Source organism: Alnus glutinosa, chromosome 8 (genome assembly GCF_958979055.1).
Source record: "Alnus glutinosa chromosome 8, dhAlnGlut1.1, whole genome shotgun sequence".
NCBI lineage: Eukaryota > Viridiplantae > Streptophyta > Magnoliopsida > Fagales > Betulaceae > Alnus > Alnus glutinosa.
Window position 1 is genome coordinate 14,395,561 of NC_084893.1, and position 21,799 is coordinate 14,417,359.

At 36.5% G+C, this 21,799-nt stretch overlaps 1 protein-coding gene across 1 annotated transcript; it reads right to left on the minus strand.

The window, feature by feature from the left end:
- Positions 1-690: 690 nt before the first annotated feature.
- On the minus strand, positions 691-4,773 carry LOC133876150 (zinc finger BED domain-containing protein RICESLEEPER 2-like). Its single transcript, XM_062314433.1, has 4 exons — positions 2,713-4,773; positions 1,706-1,732; positions 1,128-1,154; positions 691-813 (listed from the first exon to the last, which is right to left on the minus strand). The coding sequence occupies exons 1-4, from the start codon at positions 4,771-4,773 to the stop codon at positions 691-693; spliced, it is 2,238 nt and encodes a 745-aa protein (XP_062170417.1).
- Between the last annotated feature and the right edge of the window lie 17,026 nt (positions 4,774-21,799).

Below are 21,799 nucleotides of genomic sequence, written 5' to 3' on the forward strand. Positions count from 1 at the left end.
ACAATACAAATTACAATTTAAAACAATGTAGTCTCAACTTTAAAGGGTTGGCACTTTCCACTTGTCACCCTACATTCAATAAAAAAAATTTGTTAAATATTATTACTCTCTTGATAAACGTCAAATAACTAACTTATTTCAAACATTCACAAAATTACAAGCAACTTCGAAAGAAAAAAAGATCCAGACTTAAATAGAGCAACCCCAAAATGCCATAAGCCTGGTAAGCCTAGTAAAACAGTTGCTACCGGCTAAAAGCAAATCTTTGAAGTCACGGAGAGAGCAAATATCCTTGTAATCAGGAACTTTAACATAATCTGAAGAAACTAAAAGGATGTTCTCCTGCTTCAGGTCAATATGTATCAGACGTAAATCATGCATAACTCCAAATGTGATTAACATCATCATCAGAAAACAAAGCCACAAGAAAGAAAAAAAGAAAAAAGAAAAAAAAGACACCAGACTAGGCAATTCAATGCAATAAAACATCATTTCCAAACATATCACTGCCACATTTTACATATATTGATAAATGGCAGAACAATGATATGATATGATCTGACATTATCACTCAACTGTATTAAGAAAATTATTCTATATCTAACACTCAGATGTAACCAGTAGATCAAACGGTAATAGCAAGGCAGAAAAACAAAGGAAAGATTGAAAAATAACTAGCTTATGAAATTACTACACAAATGCTACACATTCCAATAGTTGTTGGCCAATCTCACGGACAAGATCAATGGGAAATGGGCAATAATTGTTTTTCCGTAGAAAATTGTATAAGCTTGGTCCAAGCTTCTCAAACACCTGTTGAAACCATTTAAATACACCCACAAGTCTTAACCCCAAAATTATTTGTGAATTGGGTAATTAATCCATTACAAAATCAATCATATACTTACAATACATATATGGTTACGATAGTCAGACTAGTTCCGTATTTGCACACAACAGCAAGGAATAAACCCATTTAACAATTGCCAAAGAGCTCATAAAAACTTCTTGATAGTAACCATTAAATAAAGGACAGTAAATGTGGTTCAACAAGAAACAGAACACTCACCGGTTGCCACCTTTATCATGTTTACGAAGCTGCTGTAGCATTTCAATTTCTATCATACCTTCACCCATTTTGCTGTGGATCTTATCTGCCAAAATGAATAACCACAAATAATCAGAAACAAGAAAGACTGTTTTTAGAATATAAAAATAAAAACCGACGACCATTGAATACCTATTTCCCTGCATAATATGTTAATCAATTTTCGTCTGAATAAACCGAATTTATGGACAAACTATGATGTTAAAATCTAGAAAGAAAAAAACCAAAGAATATAATATACCGAACAACAGATCTGGCCAAAGAAATGCTTATAAACAGAACTTTCTACAATTAATCTAATCCCTCATTCTTTCAGAAATTTTACAATACATTTTTTCTACATAGTTGCACTGGATCCCACATATATTTTATAAGCTAAAACAATACTTAATGAAGAATATCATACCATAGTTCTTTCTTATTCAAGGAGAAGGACCTGCATATACTAAAAAAAAAAATGGTTAGATATTTTTACTCCCTTGCATTTATTTACTCAAAGTTTCAAAAACCTTGATAAACATGTCAAGGGAGCTTCATCACTTAAGATTTATTTAGCATGTTTACGAAGCTGCTGTAGCATTTCAATTTCTATCATACCTTCACCCATTTTGCTGTGGATCTTATCTGCCAAAATGAATAACCACAAATAATCAGAAACAAGAAAGAATTTATGGACAAACTATGATCTTAAAATCTAGAAAGAAAAAAATCAAAGAATATAATATACCGAACAACAGATCTGGCCAAAGAAATGCTTATAAACAGAACTTTCTACAATTAATCTAATCCCTCATTCTTTCAGAAATTTTACAATACAATTTTTCTACATAGTTGCACTGGATCCCACATATATTTTATAAGCTAAAACAATACTTAATGAAGAATATCATACCATAGTTCTTTCTTATTCAAGGAGAAGGACCTGCATATACTCAAAAAAAAAATGGTTATATATTTTTACTCCCTTGCATTTATTTACTCAAAGTTTCAAAAACCTTGATAAACATGTCAAGGGAGCTTCATCACTTAAGATTTATTTAGCATGTATAATTGACAAACCTTTTGAGCCAACGTGATTCTAAAAGCCTCCACAAACCTCAGCTTTACAAGAGCACCAATATTGAGCAAATGAAAAAAGACAAGAATTGTCAAAAAAAAAAAAAAAGTTAGATATTTTTACTCCCTTGCATTTATTTACTCAAAGTTTCAAAAACCTTGAGAAATATGTCAAGGGAGGTTTATAAATAAAATAACACATAAATTATTTGAAAAGCATAATAGGGAACTGAGTAGATTACCTCAACTTCAAGTATTAATTACTTTACATAGATTTTCCAACAAAAAGCCTAAAATTAAGATAGAAGTATGAAACAACAGTTCAAAATATAATACCAAATTCAAACAACAATTCAAAATATAATACCAAATACAGATTACATATATAGTCCCTGCAACTTTGAACTTCTTGAATCATGGTGGCATTGGCAAGTCTACTTCAACTACTTTCTACAAAAACAAACTGAAAAAAAGTTAATAACTTACTATAGAGCCTTAAAAGAAATAATTAACACATAAAAAAAAATGTGCATAAAAGTCTCACTTACAGCTTCATCTTCATCTATTATAGAGTTTTTTCTAAGTCCATGTAATGCCCTAGCCCAATCACTCCCACACAAGATCATTTCTACTGTTTCGGTGGATAATCTCGCTCGGTGAGGATCAATGACTCTACCACCAGCGCTAAAGGATGATTCTGATGCTACTGTAGTGATTGGAACAGCTAAAATATCCCGCGCCATCTTAGACAAGATACGATACTTCAAGGCATTAAATTTCCACCATGCCAAAGCCTCAAACTCAGCATCTATGTCTTCTCCATTAACATCCTTTTCACATATGTAAACGTCCTCTTCAAGATATACATCCAAATCTGTTTTAGTGGGTCGCACAACATTATTAGATCTTATGTGTTCCATAAATATTGATCGACCAGTCGATTTCTTGACTGCAGCAACTCTAGTAGAACCACTTGTAGAACGAGAATTTTCTTGAGTACTTTGTTGCAGTTGCATAATAGATGAATTATGAGACGCTACATATACCTCATATAACTCATGAAGAACGGATAGGACATTATCAATGTTCATAGAAGCTTCAGGCTCTGGGTAAATTAGAGGGAAACAAAAGTTTATCAACTTCATTTTGTATCTCGGATCTAGCACAGCTGCTAGTGCCATCAATAAATTGCAACTGCCCCAATACTTCTCAAACTTGTTACTCATTTTACTCGCCATTGCCCTGATGTAATCATTATTATCCCTACACTTCAACAACAATATTTCCTTCATCCTCCAAACCTCAGGTAGAAATAGATTTGATGTTGGGTATTCACTGCCAGATACTATGTTGGTCACCTCATTGAAAATTGACAAAAGTTGGTTCACATTTTCAACCTTCTCCCATTCTTCAGGACTTACTAACCACTGAAAAGCTTGATCACTTTGATGGTACCTAGGAAATACTTCTTTGAATTGTACGGCTGTCGCCAACATTATGTAAGTGCTATTCCAACGTGTAGGGACATCTAAAATCAATTTCTTGCAAGGGAGTTGCAATCTTTTAGCAATGTCACTAAATTTTCTCAATCGACCTTCAGAAGCCACTATATACTTGATACCCTCTCTAACTGAATCAACTATGTCTCCAATTTCAGTAAGTCCTGCTTGCACCAACAAGTTAGTTACATGAGCACAACATCGCACATGAAATAGTCTACCTCCAATAGGCAAGACTTCCCTCAACTCGAAATCATCTTTAAGAATTCTAATGGCAGTATCATTTGCTTTAGCATTATCAACCGTTATTGTAAATACCTTGTCTTCAATGCCCCAATCACCAAAACACTTTCGCAGTGCATCAGCAATAACAACACCACTATGTGGAGGTGGTATGTTACAAAAATTCAACACTCTCTTTTGAAGAAACCAATCGGAGTCCACAAAGTGGCAAGTCACCACCATATATGACACTCTTTGTGCACTTGTCCACATATCCGTGGTGATGTTTACCTTGTCCACCCCCGTCAACAATGTTTTCAACTTCTTCTTCTCAATATTGTACGTAGTAAAACAGTCTTTCCTAATGGTTGTACGACTAACCTTCTTCCAAAGGGGATTTAAGGACTTGCAGAACTTGTTAAACAATTCATGCTCCATTATATTAAAAGGATAATCATGACAAAGAATCATGTGAGCAGCAAGTTCTCTAGATCTCTCAATTTTAAAAGTATAATTTGACAAAGATATATCCCCCGCCGCATTAGGATCAAGAACAATGGACTTTTGCTTCTTGTTGGCAGCCACATATTTGAGACATGCAACCAAATGTCTACCAAGTGTAGAAGTAGAACTTGAGCTAGAAATGGCAAACAACTTTTTGCACCACTTACACTGCGATTTCTTGACACCACAAACTTCTACAATATCAAAGTCATTCCAAACAGGCGAAGTCTTCCGCCTCTCTCTCTTTCCATACGCATTATTCTTAGGATTTTCATCGTTAAGAGGACCCATAGTTTGAGATTCATCTTCTAGAGAAGGACTTATCATTGAATCATCCCCACACATAGATCGATCAACTTCTATTGGTTGACTTGTATCTTCCATAACTATTAAGATGTGAAAGATAGGTATGAAACAAAACTGCCCAAAACTAGGAACAAACATACTAACCAAACATGTCAGAAAACAAAACTAAAATCACCAATAATTGAAAGAAGAATTAGAAACCTGTTATTAATGGTAATATCGACCACCTATTAATCTTGGTATATCTGATACAGAGATGTGTGGTCCTGTTTTTAGTTTAATCTTCTTGGTAAATATTGGGTTTATTTGATTAACTGAATCTGGTTCGAAATTGTAGTGCTAGAGAGGAAAAGGTCACATTGCTGGTGTTTAGGTTTAAATGTTTAATCCACTTCATTACTCTCAGGTTCACCTTTTCTGTAGAAATAGAATGCTAACATTCTTGCCCAAAATATAATATCTGATAAGTTTAATTCATTTAATAATCAAATAGAATATAAAATAATATTCTTGTTAATTATGAATCCTTAATTGTATTCCTCATACAGAAGCAGTTGTAGGCAGCACTAGAAAAACTCTGCTTATTAGATGTGATTATGCTAGTTTTGATATATTAACCCTTACAGATGTATCCTATAACTAAAACTTAACAGATATATCTCATTTACCATAATGCTAGCCAGGCTAAAGTGATTATGCTAGTTTTAAAAACCAAGATGGTTCACTTGTTCAACGACCATGTTGAAGGCTTGAAGTTATGGAAGGTGCACCACAGCACCAGAAGTGACTACTAGTGTAGGTAGATGATACATGGGAACAGGCATCTGTGTTGGAAGATTTGGCATTGTTGCTTCTAAAATTAAGAACGTGAATTGCTTGCCTAATGGATGGCCTAGGACTTCGATCTGGGTGATACTCTTTACATTCTTTTATCTTTATGTTATTTATTCAATTATACTCTTTAAAGTGAACATGTTACATGTATTTATGAATACAACACAAACAGATACGGCAATATAGTCAGTTATAACTTATTTTTATAGTTACAATTTATTTTATCTTAATATGAAATCTACTAACAATATAATAAAAAAGAAAAAATTAGATTATATAAAGAATTTTTTTATAAAAAATTAAAAAGTTATCTAAAAAAAATTCTTTATACATACTTGTTCCTAAAGTAGAAATTATACTTGTACAAACATTTTCTGTTTAATTACTTCCTGGATTTGCATTGTAGTTTTATTTTGTTATACAAATTTTTGTTGCAAGGTATTCTTTAAACAGTTACAATCAGTAATTACTTTTGGTGAATTAGAAGAAAATAACCTTCAGAGTCAGTGTGTCATATGCAGGTTTGTAGTTTGGAGCCTTGGAGTATCGAGAAACAAAACCAAAGCAGCAAAAAATGAACGTTCGTCTCCTCTCCTGAAAGTTAAAAAGCCAAAAATTAACATTAGAACTTAAAGATTCTTAAAACATAACTACTAAATACAAAGTAAAAAAAAAAAATATAACATCAAAGGGCATATGAAACCATTGAAACGTATCTACCTTGTAATCTACTTCAAGAATCAAGAGACGGGGGGGGAGTTCTCTCTTCAGAGTCTTCTTGCTCATAAAATCGTGAGCAGAACTATGAGTTGTATGAGTATAATAGGGGATTCGAGGAAGAAGAAACAAGTACAAAATATCAAAAGTCATATTTGCCTCTGTCATTGGTGTGTGTGAGAAAGAACAAAACTTTGCCACAAAAATCGGAATCTGGCGGCGAGATGGGATAGCTGATCGGTCGTCTGGTTTGAAATCAAAATTTTCGTTTTGAAACTCTAAATTGTATCAAACCCAAATCATGTAGAAGGTTAGAAGCCGTTCGATTAAATGGGTAAACAAAAATCAAAGGCTGGATTTCAAACAAGAGGAACGAGTAGTTGAGGTGAAAACAATTGCATTAAATGCTAGCATTAAATTTCTGAACTACCTAGCACTCCTAGCCTAAGCGTATGGAAGGAGAATCAACTGGTTTTGAGGCTGGCGCTTCAGATTCAAGAAAAGGAAATGATGGGTTTCCCGTTTCACTGTTTCGGTGTTTTCGCTCAGTCGCTCACCGAAGGTCTGAAACTCTGAATTCTGAAATGATGGGTTTCTTCTTTTCTTTTTCTTTTTTGTATTTTATTCATCTCTCCCAATTTCCCAAACTCTCAGTCTCGTGACTCTCGTCAGTCGTCAAATTGTCGCTGGACACTGTAGACCCACCCCCCAAAACGCGTACAGGCTATTAAAATGCCATGGTCTGACTGTCTTCCATGTAATTCATCCTTGTATGAGTCGTATGCGTGGATGATTTTATTTGAAACCCTGGCCTTTGGATAAAAACTGTATATTAATAGCCTTTAGATTAATATGTTGTATATAATGTATATTATTTGTCATCTGAAAGACTGAAGTCACTGAATCGTCCATTTCTTGCTTACCTTGTCTAAGTAACTACACCTTAAAACTCCCCATTTTCATTATATATGTGTATGCATATCTCTTCATCTTTTTCCACCCCCAATGCATTAGACGTAATTATGATAACACTTGACCACTTGTCCTTATTAAATGTATATAACTCATTTTGTTTAACTTTAACATATTCAAACATATTAATATGTATTTGTATATATATATATATACAAAAATGTATTTCTAACATTCCTCATATATTTATATCTATTAAGACTATTATCTATATTCTATACACAATATGATTATGTAATTTAATATACATATGTAACTATACTAATGTGATTTATTTTTAGACACACGCAGACATAATGTAACTATAATTTGTTATTTGTGTTAATTGTGTAAATACAAAAATATAGTAATTAATACATAATGTAAATATAAGTTAGTATATAATTATGTATTAACTAACTAGTTAAAATGTTACTTTATTAAGTAACTAGTTACTATGGGTTAATAACTTAATAATATATGATATATATACAAAATATTATGTACCCTAAACCCTAAATTCTAATTCCTTAACTATGCTTAGTTATTTAGTTACTTAGTTACTTGATAGTTAGTTAGTTACTTAATAAAACTCTAATTCCTTGACTATACTTTATGAATCATATACTATGATATGAAATTATCTAGGTAATTAGTTACTTAATAGCTAGTTAGTTACTTAATAATACTATAATTTCTTACCTATACTTTATGAATCATATACGGTTAATTAATAATTTGATACATTTATAACTATAATTGATAATTTAATATGCGCAAACACAGTAACATATTACCTATTAACTAACTTTCTAACTCCTTATACAGTTATAACATATAACTTATATTAATTAACTTAATTAGTAATTTAGTAATATTAAGTTAGTATATATTAACTAACTATTAAATATGTTTGTTTATTAACTAACTAGCTAGTTAGGACATTAATACTAACATATATACACACAAATACATATGTAGTGAGTAATAGCTCTGATTGTTCGTTATTCACGAATTATTGTTTAAACACATTCATATATATAATACATCTACAAATATTAAGTAACCTTTTTTTTCTTTTTTTTTTTTTATTAAAATAACCTATAGTTAACTACGAACATATTAACTAACTCATTACTAGTTAGTATGTCAGTACTTGATGCTAATATATAATACACACACATATATATAGATATATTAACACAAAATATTGAGTATTCTAACTATATTACTAATTCACTTATTTACTTAGTATATATTAATTAACTAAATAATAGATTAGTTTATTAACTAACTAGTTAATATGTTATCCTAAAGTTACTTATATAGCATATATTACTCAATTACTAATATACATATTTAAATATACATCACTCATTTTAATTAAAATATTCTAACTATATTCTAATATATTTGTATATATATATATACAAAGATGTATGAATGAGTTAACAAGTTGAGTCGAGCTTCATCACAACTCATAAGTATTTAATGATAATACTTAAATTAGATCATATGAGCTAACTGCTAAGTACTATTTTATGATCACATAATTCATATGATTTTAAATATCAGATCATGTGATTTAATGATTTCATAAATATATAATAATAATACTTAAATTATATGGTTATATTCATATGATAATGATATAAAAAATAAATTGAGTAATATAAATACAAATATTGAATAACCAATATAAGTATAATATATATTACTTAATTATTAATATACATTCTTATATATATATATATAAAGCTAACGAGTCGGGCGAGCGGGTTGAGTCGAGCTTTAAACGAGCTAACTAGGCTCACGAGCCCCTAAACGAGTCGGGCGAGCGGGTTGGGTCGAGCTTTAAACGAGTTAGGCTCGCGAGCCCCTATCGAGTTTTGTCGAGCGAGTCGGGTATGTATCACTTATTAATCGAGCGGGTTTCTACAGTAACGAGCGGGTTTGTACAGTGCCGAGCTCGAGTTCGGGTCGAGTTTAACCGGGCGGGTATCGAGCGAGTTGTCGAACGGACTGGTTTTTTTACATCCCTACATACTAAGTTTATTTAATCTACATATATGGATGTGTTTAATTAATTCTTGTAAGAAATGCTAATTATATAGTATATTGTGTGTGTAGACTCGGATGCTAATATACATGTACACATAGAAGTTAGCTCTTAGAGCAACTCGTCTTATAGTGTATGTAGACTCGGTGTGAGCACCATCTATCAAGATGTTTTCTTAAAGAAAATCATCACCATAGACACAACAAAACCTAGCTTAAGTAGAATCAAACCCAGCCCATTAGACACGGCATGAGCATTAACCAAAATTAGTTAGAAAAGAATGCAAGGAGATGGCCGACTTGAAGTTACTGAGTGAATAGTGTGCACATATCTGAAGATGATTTTTGTTAAGTAATCATCGTTGCTAATAGGATATTTTAGAGTTGATTCCTGAGTTTGAAAACAGGTATGAGAGGTTTTAGTTCTGTTAGAACCGGAAAGTAGTTAGTTAGTTAGATTAGTTGGAATTTAAGTTATAATTAGAAGAGATAAGAGATATTTAGAAAAGACTAATGATGATTTTCTGTCCTTTGAAGCCTTCACCGAAACACATGTATTCTCCCTGTCCATGGATGACTATATTTGTGTCAATCTAAACCATTCAAGTTCTCTATAACAATAAAGGCAGGGTTCGGCCATTTTAAGAAAAACCAGAAAACTAGAACTCTTTTTCCTTGAGAAAGCATTTCTGCAACTCTCAATCTCTCTTTGTTAGTACAGAAAAAATAGAGTAGTCTTTCCCTTATCTCTTCATCAAACAGAACTTGGAAAGAATATAGAAAGGCCACTCTCTTCCCTTCACTGTATGTTACGGTCTACAACAGAAAAATGGACCATGAAACTCTGTTTTGGTTTCTCTCTTGATCATTCCGTCAGTAACTCTTAGAAACAGGAAAATAACTCAACTTCAACTCTCTCAATCCAGCCTCTAACTTTTGGACAATCTACAGTAAGTCTTCTCCTAGCTCGGTAGAGCAGAGGAATTTTCTTCTCTTTTACATCATAGAATCTTACTCTCATTCTCGGCAAGCCACGGTTCATTTGATGCTCTTTGGTTTGAAAATAACAAACTCTCACTTTTCCCTTTGATTCGGTCACTAGAGCCTCTCAAGTTCGGTTGACAACATCAAAGAAGAAATAAGTGCAACACTTATTTCATTCAAGAAGAAACCAATAAGCTTCCTAAAACAGAAAATCAATATGATATACATGTGCGGTGCTTGACAACAACGTGTAAGTTGTGTTCAATGGACGTGTGTGATGTGCTAAAACAGAAACATGTGTGCTACACTAAAACAGAAACGTGTACTGTTGTTAGTGTTTGATAAGTTGTGTGAGTGTGTATTAGAGAGATGAAATGATATGTGTGTTTGGTGTTTGACATAAAGACACGTGTGCTGTGTTTCAAGATAGGAGTGTGTGTATTGTGCGTGATGTGAACCCCGTCAAGAATAACGAGACCCAACAACGAAAGGGAACCCAAGATCGTTCTATGAACATATTCGAATGGAAGACCTCGACCCGTTATTTATGACAAACAAGAGAACCTTGGTATAAGGAAGACGCCACAAACGGTGGTGGAAACTCCGTTTGATAAGTCGAGATGAACGCCACGGGAAATCCCGATAAGTTCGAGTAGTTCTTCAAAGAACCAAAGAAAATAAACCTCACAAGTTTTATGAATAATCAATGTCGGTCTTTTTCTTTACAACCACATGCTTAAATAGGCTTTACAAAAGACTAGCAAGCTCTTTATCCCTACGCAATCTCTAGCGGTCCAAGCAATTATTTGGGCAACAAACCCATTATGGAAAACTTAGAAATATCAAATCAAAATATACTTAAACATCTAACTTGAATAAGGCATGAAATCGTTCTAAATATGGTACTCTTCATATTTCCATGCCGGTTCACCATCAATTATCTTTGTGGTCCAACATATTTCCATGTCAGTCCACCATCAATTTATTCCGTATCAATTTGGTTTAGATTTCCTGCGATTGTTTTCTTGCCAATTCTTATCCTTGATCGGATCCTTCTAGAACTTGAATCAGGTGACAATTCTTTGTTGCCCACATGGATCATGCTCAATGGCCCTCCACGAATTTGCTTGAGCCCATAACTCTTGGATGAGTCCGTCGAACACATCCTTGAACTTCTTTGCTCGTGCTCTCTTAACCGGCCCAATTGGTACTTGAACGAGATCCTTCGAAGCGGTGCCTTGATCTCCATCATTCCCCTCCTCTTGAAAAGGATTTGCCCTCAAATCATCACCTACATCAAAAGGATTCAAATCAGTAACATTAAAAGTGGTATTTACATTGTACTCACCAAGTAAATCTAGCTTGTAAGCGTTGTCATTGATACGCTCGAGGACTTGGAAAGGGCCATCTCCTCTTGGGAGCAATTTGGAACGTCTTTTCGCCGAGAATCTTTCTTTTCTCATATGCAGCGAAACCCAATCTCCGGGTTCAAAAACCAGGTTCCGACGTCCCTTGTTGGCTTGTGTGGCATTTTGTTCCGTTCTTCGCTGAATGTTGAGTCTTGCTTTCTCATGAATCTGCTTCACAAAGTCAGCTTTCCTTTTGCCATCTAAATTAACGTGCTCCGTTAAAGGTAAAGGAGATAAATCCAATGGAGTTAAAGGATTAAACCCATACACAATTTCAAATGGCGAAAATTTAGTAGCAGAATGAACAGCTCTATTATATGCAAACTCAACATGTGGTAAACATTCTTCCCATGTTTTGATATTCTTTCTAATGATTGCCCTCAATAGAGTAGACAAAGTCCTATTTACTACTTCAGTTTGACCATTAGTTTGTGGATGACAAGTAGTGGAAAACAATAGCTTGGTGCCTAGCTTACACCACAAAGTCTTCCAAAAATAGCTCAAGAACTTAGCATCTCTATCCGAAACAATTGTCCTAGGCATGCCATGTAATCTCACAATCTCTCTAAAGAACAAATCAGCAACATGCGATGCGTCATCCGTTTTAGAAAATCTATCCACGACCACAAAAATTGAATCTCTTCCACGTTTAGTCCTAGGCAATCCTAACACAAAATCCATTGAAATATCAATCCAAGGCTCACTAGGAATTGGTAAAGGAGTATACAAACCGTTGGGCTGCACTTTGGATTTAGCTTGCCTACATGTGACACATCTACCACAAATCTGTTCGACATCTCGTTTCATGTGAAGCCAATAGAAGTGCTCCTACAAAATAGCTAAAGTCTTTGCAAATCCAAAATGTCCCATTAATCCCCCACCATGTGATTCCTGCACTAATAACTCCGTCATTGAACAATTAGGAACGCATAGCTTATTTTCTCGAATAGGAATCCATCAAGCCTAAAGAACTTACCAGGGGCGATTTTCTCACAAGCTCTATATTCCTCACAAAATTCGTGGTCTTCAGCATATAATTCTTTAATGTGTTCAAAACCAAGCAATTTTGCATAAAGTGTGGAGAGTAAGGCATACCTGCGAGAAAGTGCATCGGCGACTACATTCTCCTTACCTTGCTTGTATCGAATGACGTATGGAAACATCTCTATGAACTCCACCCATCGCGCATGCCTTTTGTTTAGCTTGTGTTGGCCCTTCAAGTGTTTCAAGGACTCATGATCGGTGTGAATCACGAACTCCTTAGGCCATAGATAGTGCTGCCACGTCTCTAAAGCCCGAACCAATGCATACAACTCCTTGTCATAAGTTGGGTAGTTTAAGGTTACCCCGCTGAGTTTCTCGCTGAAATAAGCGATTGGTCGTCCTTCTTGCATAAGAACGGCGCCTATACCAAATACCTGAAGCATCACATTCAATTTCAAACGTTTTAGAAAAGTTAGGTAAAGACAACAAAGGTGCGTTAGTCAGCTTCTCTTTGATTAATAGAAATGCTTTCTCTTGTTCTTCTCCCTACCGAAATCCAACGTTCTTCTTGATCACTTCGGTAAGCGGTGCGGCTAAGCTACTGAAGTCCTTCATGAACCGCCGGTAGAAACTAGCAAGTCCATGAAAACTACGAACATTACCTACACTTGTGGGGCTCGGCCAATCTTGGATTGCTCGTACCTTCTCCTCATCAACCTGTATACCTTGTGCACTAACAACAAATCCCAAAAATTCAAGCTTATCGGTGTAAAAAGTGCACTTCTTTAAATTAGCAAACAACTTTTCTTTCCTTAGCACATCTAAAACGGATTTCAAATGTACTACATGATCGTCTATGTTCTTGCTATAAATGAGTATATCATCAAAATAGACAACAACAAATCTGCCTATAAATGCACGCAAAACATGGTTCATAAGTCTCATAAAGGTGCTCAGAGCATTAGTCAAACCAAAAGGCATAACTAACCATTCATACAAACCATATTTTGTTTTAAAGTCGGTTTTTCATTCATCTCCTTCTTTCATCCTAATTTGATGATAACCACTTTTTAAATCAATCTTAGAAAATATGCAAGAACCATGCAGCTCATCGAACATATCATCTAAGCGTGGGATAGGATGACGATACTTTACCGTTATGTTGTTGATGGCTCAGCAATCAAAGCACATTCTCCACGTCCCATCCTTCTTAGGTACAAGTAAGACCGGAACCGCACATGGGCTCATGCTTTCCCTCCCATGCCCTTTCTCCAACAATTCACTTACCTGCCGTTGAAGCTCCTTTGTCTCCCTAGGATTGCTCTCCTATAAGCTGGTCGGTTTGGGATGGTTGCACCGGGAACAAAATCAATTTGATGTTCAATCCCTCGGATTGGAGGTAACCCATGTGGTATTTCCTCGGGGAAGACATCCTCGTACTCCTGCAAAAGAGAAACAATAGAACTAGGCAAAGCAAGGTCAAGTTCGTTAGTGTTTAAAAGTGCCTCTTTGTACAAAAGTACAATCATCGACTGTTTTGAAAACATTGCCTGCTTGATCTCACTCACTTTTGCATAGAAATTCTTTTGTTTTCTCTCAAGGGCCGAACTTTGATTTTCTTTTTCTCTCTCGTTTTTCTCGGCCTCTATTTTTCACTCCTTTTCCTTTGCTCACTCTCTTTCTTTTGTTCACTCTCCTTTTGTAATCTCACTTGATCCTCGTATACTTGCTGCGGTGTCAATGGTACAAGAGTGATTGATCGTTGATTAAGTACAAAAGAGTACTTGTTCGTAAAGCCATCATGCTTCACTTGCCTATCGAACTGCCATGGACTCCCTAGCAATAAGTGTCCCGCCTGCATCGGTACTACATCACACAACACTTCATCTTCATATTTACCGATTCGAAATGCAACTAACACTTGCTTGTTCACCCTTATCTCACCACTATCATTTAGCCATTGCAACTTGTATGGTCTAGGATGCTTTATCATGGGCAATCCCAATTTCTCCACCATAATTGTGTTTGCAACATTAGTACAACTACCACCATCAATAATCACACTACATACTTTGTCTTTAACGTAGCACCTAGTGTGAAAGATGTTCTCCCGCTATACTTCATCAACTTCTTTTGCTTGCAAGCTCAATGCTCTCCTCGCCACCAATGTCAATGCGTCAGGGGCTAAATACTCCTCATCGGAAACATCCTCCAATGGCGGCATGTTGTCGGTGTCGGAATCTTCATTATCGGTCACAATTTCTCCATTGGCTTGCAACACCATGGCTTGCTTGTTTGGACATTGACTTGCTATGTGGCCCCTGCCTTGACATCTAAAACATTTAATCTCACGATTCCTAGTGGTTGAGGCTTCGGTTTTACCTTGAGGAACGTGGCTGGTGGTCGCGGACTTGGGCTCGGGTTTGGGCGTTTGTGACTTGTCCAGCGGCTTGGCATGACTCGATTTCCAAGAGGTAGAACTAGAGTTATGGCCTGCACGTGTCCCACTCCCTCTCTTGAGTTGTTGTTCCACTTTGATAGCCATATGCACCATATCTTCCAATTCCACATAATGCTGCATCTCTACCTTATCATGGATCTCCCGGTTTAAGCCAAGTAAAAATCTAGCCATTGTAGCCTCCCGACCCTCCTCTACATTAGCACGGATCATAGCAATCTCCATCTCCTTGTAGTAAGTAGCCCTCTACGCTTCAACTCCCTTGTCTAAGACCTTGTAGCCTTTTGTACGACTCTCGGTAGTAGTAACTTGGAATGAACCGCTTTCTCATCACTACTTTCATCTCCTCCCATGTGTCTATTGGGCGTTCTCTATTCCGCCTCCTGTTTATCACAAGCTGATCCCACCAAGTAACAGCATATTCAAAAAATTCAATCACGGCTAATTTTTTTTGTCTCGGAGTAGTTGTGGCAATCAAACACGAACTCCATCTTCTTCTCCCACTCAAGATATGCCTCAGGATCAGATCTACTTTGAAAGGACGGAATCTTCATCTTAATACCACCCAAGTTGTTATCTTCACGATTCCTAGCTTCTCTAAATCTTCCTCCAGGTCTCCTATTGTTAACAATGGAACCCCGATCTTCTTCTTCATCAAAACCGGACCCATAACGCTCTTCATCCTACTCCCTCAATGGAACTCTTTCCCTTCTACGAAAATTACGACCGTTTTGTGGTTGCTCCTCATGTCTATTCTCCATCTGATCTATCCGTTCGTGAACCTGCTCCATCTCCATCTTCATCATACACCTCATCTCACTCATCATGGCCTCCATAAACATTTTCGGATCAGCCAATTTTGCATCATCTTCGGCAATACTCTTACCTAGTTCGTGAGACATGATTGCTGCAAAACAAAAGTTAGAAAGAAAAAAGAACCTCACGAATCACTCCCTTACGTGTTTACACTCAAGAAGGTGGATCACTCTCCACTCGTGTTTCACTCAAAATAACATGGCTTTTACCCTCTGATGTTCTCACCACTCTTGCCTTTTTCCACTCGATAATTCTCTCTTAGTTCTTTTGAAACTAAACAAACAACTCAAAATTTCCAGCAACAATTCACCCAGAACTACTCAAGGAATTTCAGATTTGAACACAAGGAACATGGAAATTTTCAGATTAGAAATAGAAGAAATATGACAGTTTGGAATTTTGGAAGCACATAATAGTGAATTTTTCTAGTATTTCATGAATATAATCGTGCAGTCAATATTTTTGTGGACTCCGTTGCAGCAAAGGACTGTAAATATAAATTACTTACTGAGAATAGTACTGGATTTTAATAGTGTTATATTTATGTTTTATTTTAATTGGATGCGTATGAATGATTATTGCATACTGTGAATTGTTTGGAACCAAAAACCATAATAATCATATTGTTTGGAACGGCATACAAAAGTACCAGAGGAGGGGGGGTCTCTGATAGTACGAGAATATGTTAATAAAAAGTAATGTAGGGGAAATGGCCCCAAGGATAGCCGCTAATCGGGGAACGACCCAAGTGAGTTGAGTGAAATAATTATATTGAACTGTTTAACATCCTGCATACAAAATTGTTATCTCATCATTATGTTATCTCTGTCCTTAAATAACGCATAATACATGATATTGTTGAATGACAGTTAGCTCACTTATGCAAATATGGGGTTGTGGTTAAACCCAAGATATCCACTAATCAAAAAAAAGAAGAAAAAGCTTGTTACAAAGCAGTAGCACTCATATATACCTAATGAAGTAGTCGTACCTTGAACTCGGACACGTACCTATACGTGAACGCTTCCCAACCAGGTCTCCTACCTAAAGGAGTCTTCAATGAAATCCTTAGCTTAGGGAGGAAAACTTCAAAAGATCAAAGCACACAAAAACTTCAAGAGAGCTAGAAAATCTCACAATCTCTGCCTAAACACCATCTTTAAGCACAAATGGAATTCAGTAGGGAATTCTGTAAATAATACAATCCTAGAGACCTCTATTTATAGGCTTTTGAAGACCTAATTCAATACTGATTCGGAGTTCTTTGGGCGACATCCAGACCTAGACATAGAGCGTCCAGATGGCAAGGTGCAACCGACTTCCAAAACATGTTTCAAGCGTTTCCTTTTTAAGGGACCAATCCCCGCGTCTGGACGGTTGCAAGTTGTCTTCACCAAACGTGTCGGCTGCGTAGTTCAGATCTTCTCGAACACTGAGTAGCATACGGACAGTGTTGCTCTAACGTCTGGACGGTTGCATGATGTCGTCCAGAGATTTGTTGAGCCTTGACCCGTCACCTAACTAGATGAGAAACCTAAGAAAGTCAAGGTGATAAGTTTGGTTGTTTGAATGCCACAAGATTAACTTGATAAGTTCAAAGAGTTCTTTCAAAAACAAAGAGGAACACAAGACCTCACAATAATAATAATTTTCTGAAAACAATATATGCCTACAAAATTCGTAATGCCCATCTATATACTTGGAACAACCCTCCAAGAATAGGAAAATTCATAACAACAGCTTTAAAAGTAACACAAACATCAACATAAACAAGTCCCCACGTATTTTTGGTCTCTGGGACTTCTAGAGGTAACCAAAAATAACCAAATGACTAAATTCAATGTATTTAACATACCAGCCAAGACCAAGTTCATTCCCCTATTTAATATCCTTGAAATTCAACAAGTTCACACCCTTTAATGGTTAGACCATGCTGGTCACGTTTTTGCATGCTAATTATCCATCTTCAATTGCTTTGATGACATGGACTAAGCCTTGATTATTATTTAAGCTCATCTTGGTCTTTTTAGAATCAGCCCAATTCTCTTGGATTAGCCCATTTAGTGCTTCCTTGAAACGTTTGGCTCTAAGTCTTGTAATTGAGCCACTAGAAAGTGACAAAGGGTCTTGTGCAACTTTATCTCCATTCCCACATGTATGATCAGCATGTCCAACTCCTTGGTTTGCATCAACTTGTGTTGTCACAGTGGATGATCATGGTGTCCTGAGTGAAACCATAGTCACAAAGAAGTTTCTTTATCCATATCAATTGAGTGCAACAGCTTCCAACAACAATGTACTTGGCCTCAACAGTTGAGAGTGAAATAGAAGATTGTTTCCTACTCATCCAGGCCACAAGATTAGTCCCAACGTAGAAACATCCTCTAGATGTAATCTTTTTGTCATCCGAATTGCCAGCCCAATCTGCATCAGAGTAACTTGCAAGCACAAGATTTGTTTCTCTAAAGTACCAAATGTCATGGTTAACAGCACCACTAACATACATGATGATGCGCTTGACTGCAATGAAGTGAGAAGACTCCCAATCATACGTCTATAGAGAGTAAGATCCACTTGTTTGCCTATAATATATCAGCACTGACCTTGACACTTGTGCTCATAGGAGTATGAGCATGACTCTTCCCATCTAGACCATACCGCTTCACCAGATCTTTGGCATATTTGGATTGAGAGATAAAGATCCCTTCAAGTGTTTGCTTAACTTGAAGCCCCAGAAAATAGGTCAACTCACCAATCATGCTCATCTCAAACTCCTGCTTCATCTCTTCAGAAAAATCATGGGCTTGGGAATCTAGAGTTGCCCCAAATATGATGTCATCAACATAAATTTGAGCAATGAGCTTATGGTTACCATGATTCCTGATGAAAAGAGTCTTGTCAGCCTGTCCTCTTGTGAATCATTTAGGTAGAAGGTAAGTAGTCAAACACTGGTACCATGCCCAAGGAGCTTGCTTGAGGCAGTAGGCCTTCTTCAACTTGTAGACATATTGAGGATGATGAGGATCTTGGAACCCCTTTGGTTATTCTACATACACCGCTTCCTAAAGTATGTCATTCAGATAGGCACTTTTAACATTCATCTGATAAAGCTTGAATCCAAGATGACAAGCAATGGAAAGTAGGATTCGGATGGACTCTAAGAGAGCAACCGGAGCAAAAGTTTCTTCAAAATCCACTCCTTCAATCTGAGTATACCCTTGAGCAACAAGACGGGCCTTGTTTCTGATCACAGTACCATGCTCATCTGATTTGTTCTTGAAGATCCACTTGGTGCCAATGACATTGTGATCTGAAGGTCTGGGAACTAGTCCAGTTTTTGGTAAACTCATTCATTGCAGTTTTTGGTAAACTCTTTCATCTTGTAAAGCTTCATCAATCTTCTTTAGTTCAACTTGTGCAAGATAACAGCTATATGTGACTTGATTTGCTACTTCATCTGATGGTTGGATCACTCTATTTCTTAGACAATGTCTTTCATCGAGATTCCCCATGACCTTCTAGGAGGATTAGTAGGTTCATCCTCATCTTTAGATACATTGGCAGTCTCCCCAAACGACAGTTTTTGGTAGATTTTTCTACCCCTTGCTAGGAGACCCAACTTCATCATCATCAATTATCACATTAATTGATTCCATCACTGTTCCTGTTCTTTTGTTGAATGCCCTGTAAGCACTATTGACTATGGGCTTCTTTCTTCGCCATATCTCATACTGAGACTTGTTGGTTTCTGGCCGCAGGTAGACTCTATTCATGATACGATAGGCAGTGTTGGCAGCTTCTCCCCAAAAGTGTTGAGCCAGATCCTTTGAATGGATCATAACTTAAGCCATCTCTTTGTATAACTCTGTTCTTTTGCTCTACAACCCCATTTTGTTGAGGAGTAATGGGGAAATGAAAACTCCTGCTGAATGGCATGTGAGTGATAAAATTCTTCAAATCTGGCATTCTCAAATTCTTTTCCCTGATCACTGCAGATTCTCATGTGTTAGTTTGGGATTGACTGCATTCTGTTGGACAAAATCACTTCTATGTAATTAGGGATATTGTTATATTCAGAATCTATACTCTAGTTATGTGCTTTAAGAAGACTGTACAGAATTCAAGACAATGAAGTTCAAGTCCCATGCATCCGTCCGGACGCTCATCAGTCAAGCAACATCCGTCCAGACTCCCATCTGTGTCCAAACACTTCGAACTATTCTAGGTTGCATCCGTTCGGACGTCTTAGCAACACGTCTGGACGCTCTTCAGTGTTCGACAATGTGGTATAACCATCCGGACGACGTGGTATTCTGTCTGGCCGCTATCCTTGATAAGGCAAGACGTGCAAAAGAGTTGCAACCGTCTGGACGTTAAGTCTACATTGTCTGGACACTCAGACCTTTTTATGGAAATTGCGTGTAGCAGAAGTGCAACCGTCTAGACGATAGGGCAACAACAACCGGACGCGGCTCTATTCAGGAAAGAATTTCAACGAATTTGGAAAGCCGGTTGCACAGTTGGCTGCCCAGACGCTTTCAGCTACCGTCCTAACGCCGCATAGAGAAAATCGATTCAAACTCGATTTAGGACTTCTGCAGCCTATAAATAGAGGCTTCTAGGCATGTAATTTGTAAAAATTCGGTATTGAATGTCGTAGTGCTTAGAGAGTATATTTTAGGAGTTGTTGTGATGATCCGGTTGCTCTCAAGCCATTGCCAAAGTGCTGTTTGATGGAAACCAAGGAGCTGGACATGCTGATCATACACATGGGAATGGGGCTGAAGTTGTGCAAGACCCTTTGTCACTTCCTAGTGGCCCAATTACAAGACTTAGAGCCAAACGTTTCAAGGAAGCACTAAATGGGCTAATCCAAGAGAATTGGGCTGATTCTAAAAAGACCAAGATGGGCTCAAATAATAATCAAGGCTTAGTCCATGTCATCAAAGCAGTTGAAGAGGATAATTAGCATGCAAAAACGTGACTAGCTTGGTTTGACCATTAAAGGGTGTGAACTCGTTGAGTTTCAAGGATATTAAATAGGGGAATGAACTTGGTCTTGGCTGGTTATGAATTTAGTCATTTAGTTATTTTGGTTGCCTCTAGAAGTCCAAAGAGACCTAAAAATATTGGGACTTGTTTATGTTGGCACTTGTGTTGCTTTTAAAGCTATAATTAAGACTTTTCCTATTCTTGGAGGGTTGTTCCAAGTATATATATGGGCATAACGAATTTTGTAAGGGATATAGAATTTTGTTTTCAGAAAATTATTATTGTGAGGTCTTGTGTTCCTCTTTGTTCTTGAAAGAACTTTTTGAGCTTATCAAGTTAATCTTGTGGCGTTCAAACAACCAAACTTATCACCTTGATTCTTGAAGAGATTCAGATTCTTGGTGTGGCGTTTCAATCCTTCGTAGTCTTGGTTTCTCATCTAGTTAGGTGACGGGTCAAGCCTCAACAATTCTTGTCTACACGATCTTGGGGTTTCAAACCATCATTGCTATCGGGTTTCATCACATTTGTTGGTGGAGTTCATATCACTGTTGCTGTGTTCGTGTGAAGTCTATCTTAGGGAGAAGCCCTAAGTTAAAGGATTCCATTAAAGACCCCTTCAAGTAGGTGACTTGGTTGGGAGGCGTTCACATTAGGTTATGCGTTAGAGTTCAAGGGACGACCACTGCATAGGGGTATGTAAGTGCTACTGCTTTGTAACTAGCTTTGTCTTCTTAATAGTGGATACCTTGGATTTGGCTGCTGCAGAGTGGTTTTTCACTTAATTGAGTTTCCAGTTCGTTAATAGAATATATGTCTCGTTTAAATTCTGCATTTTGATATTTTGTTACAACCCCACACACATCGTAATTTAGAAGTCATTTACATTTTTCAATTGGGA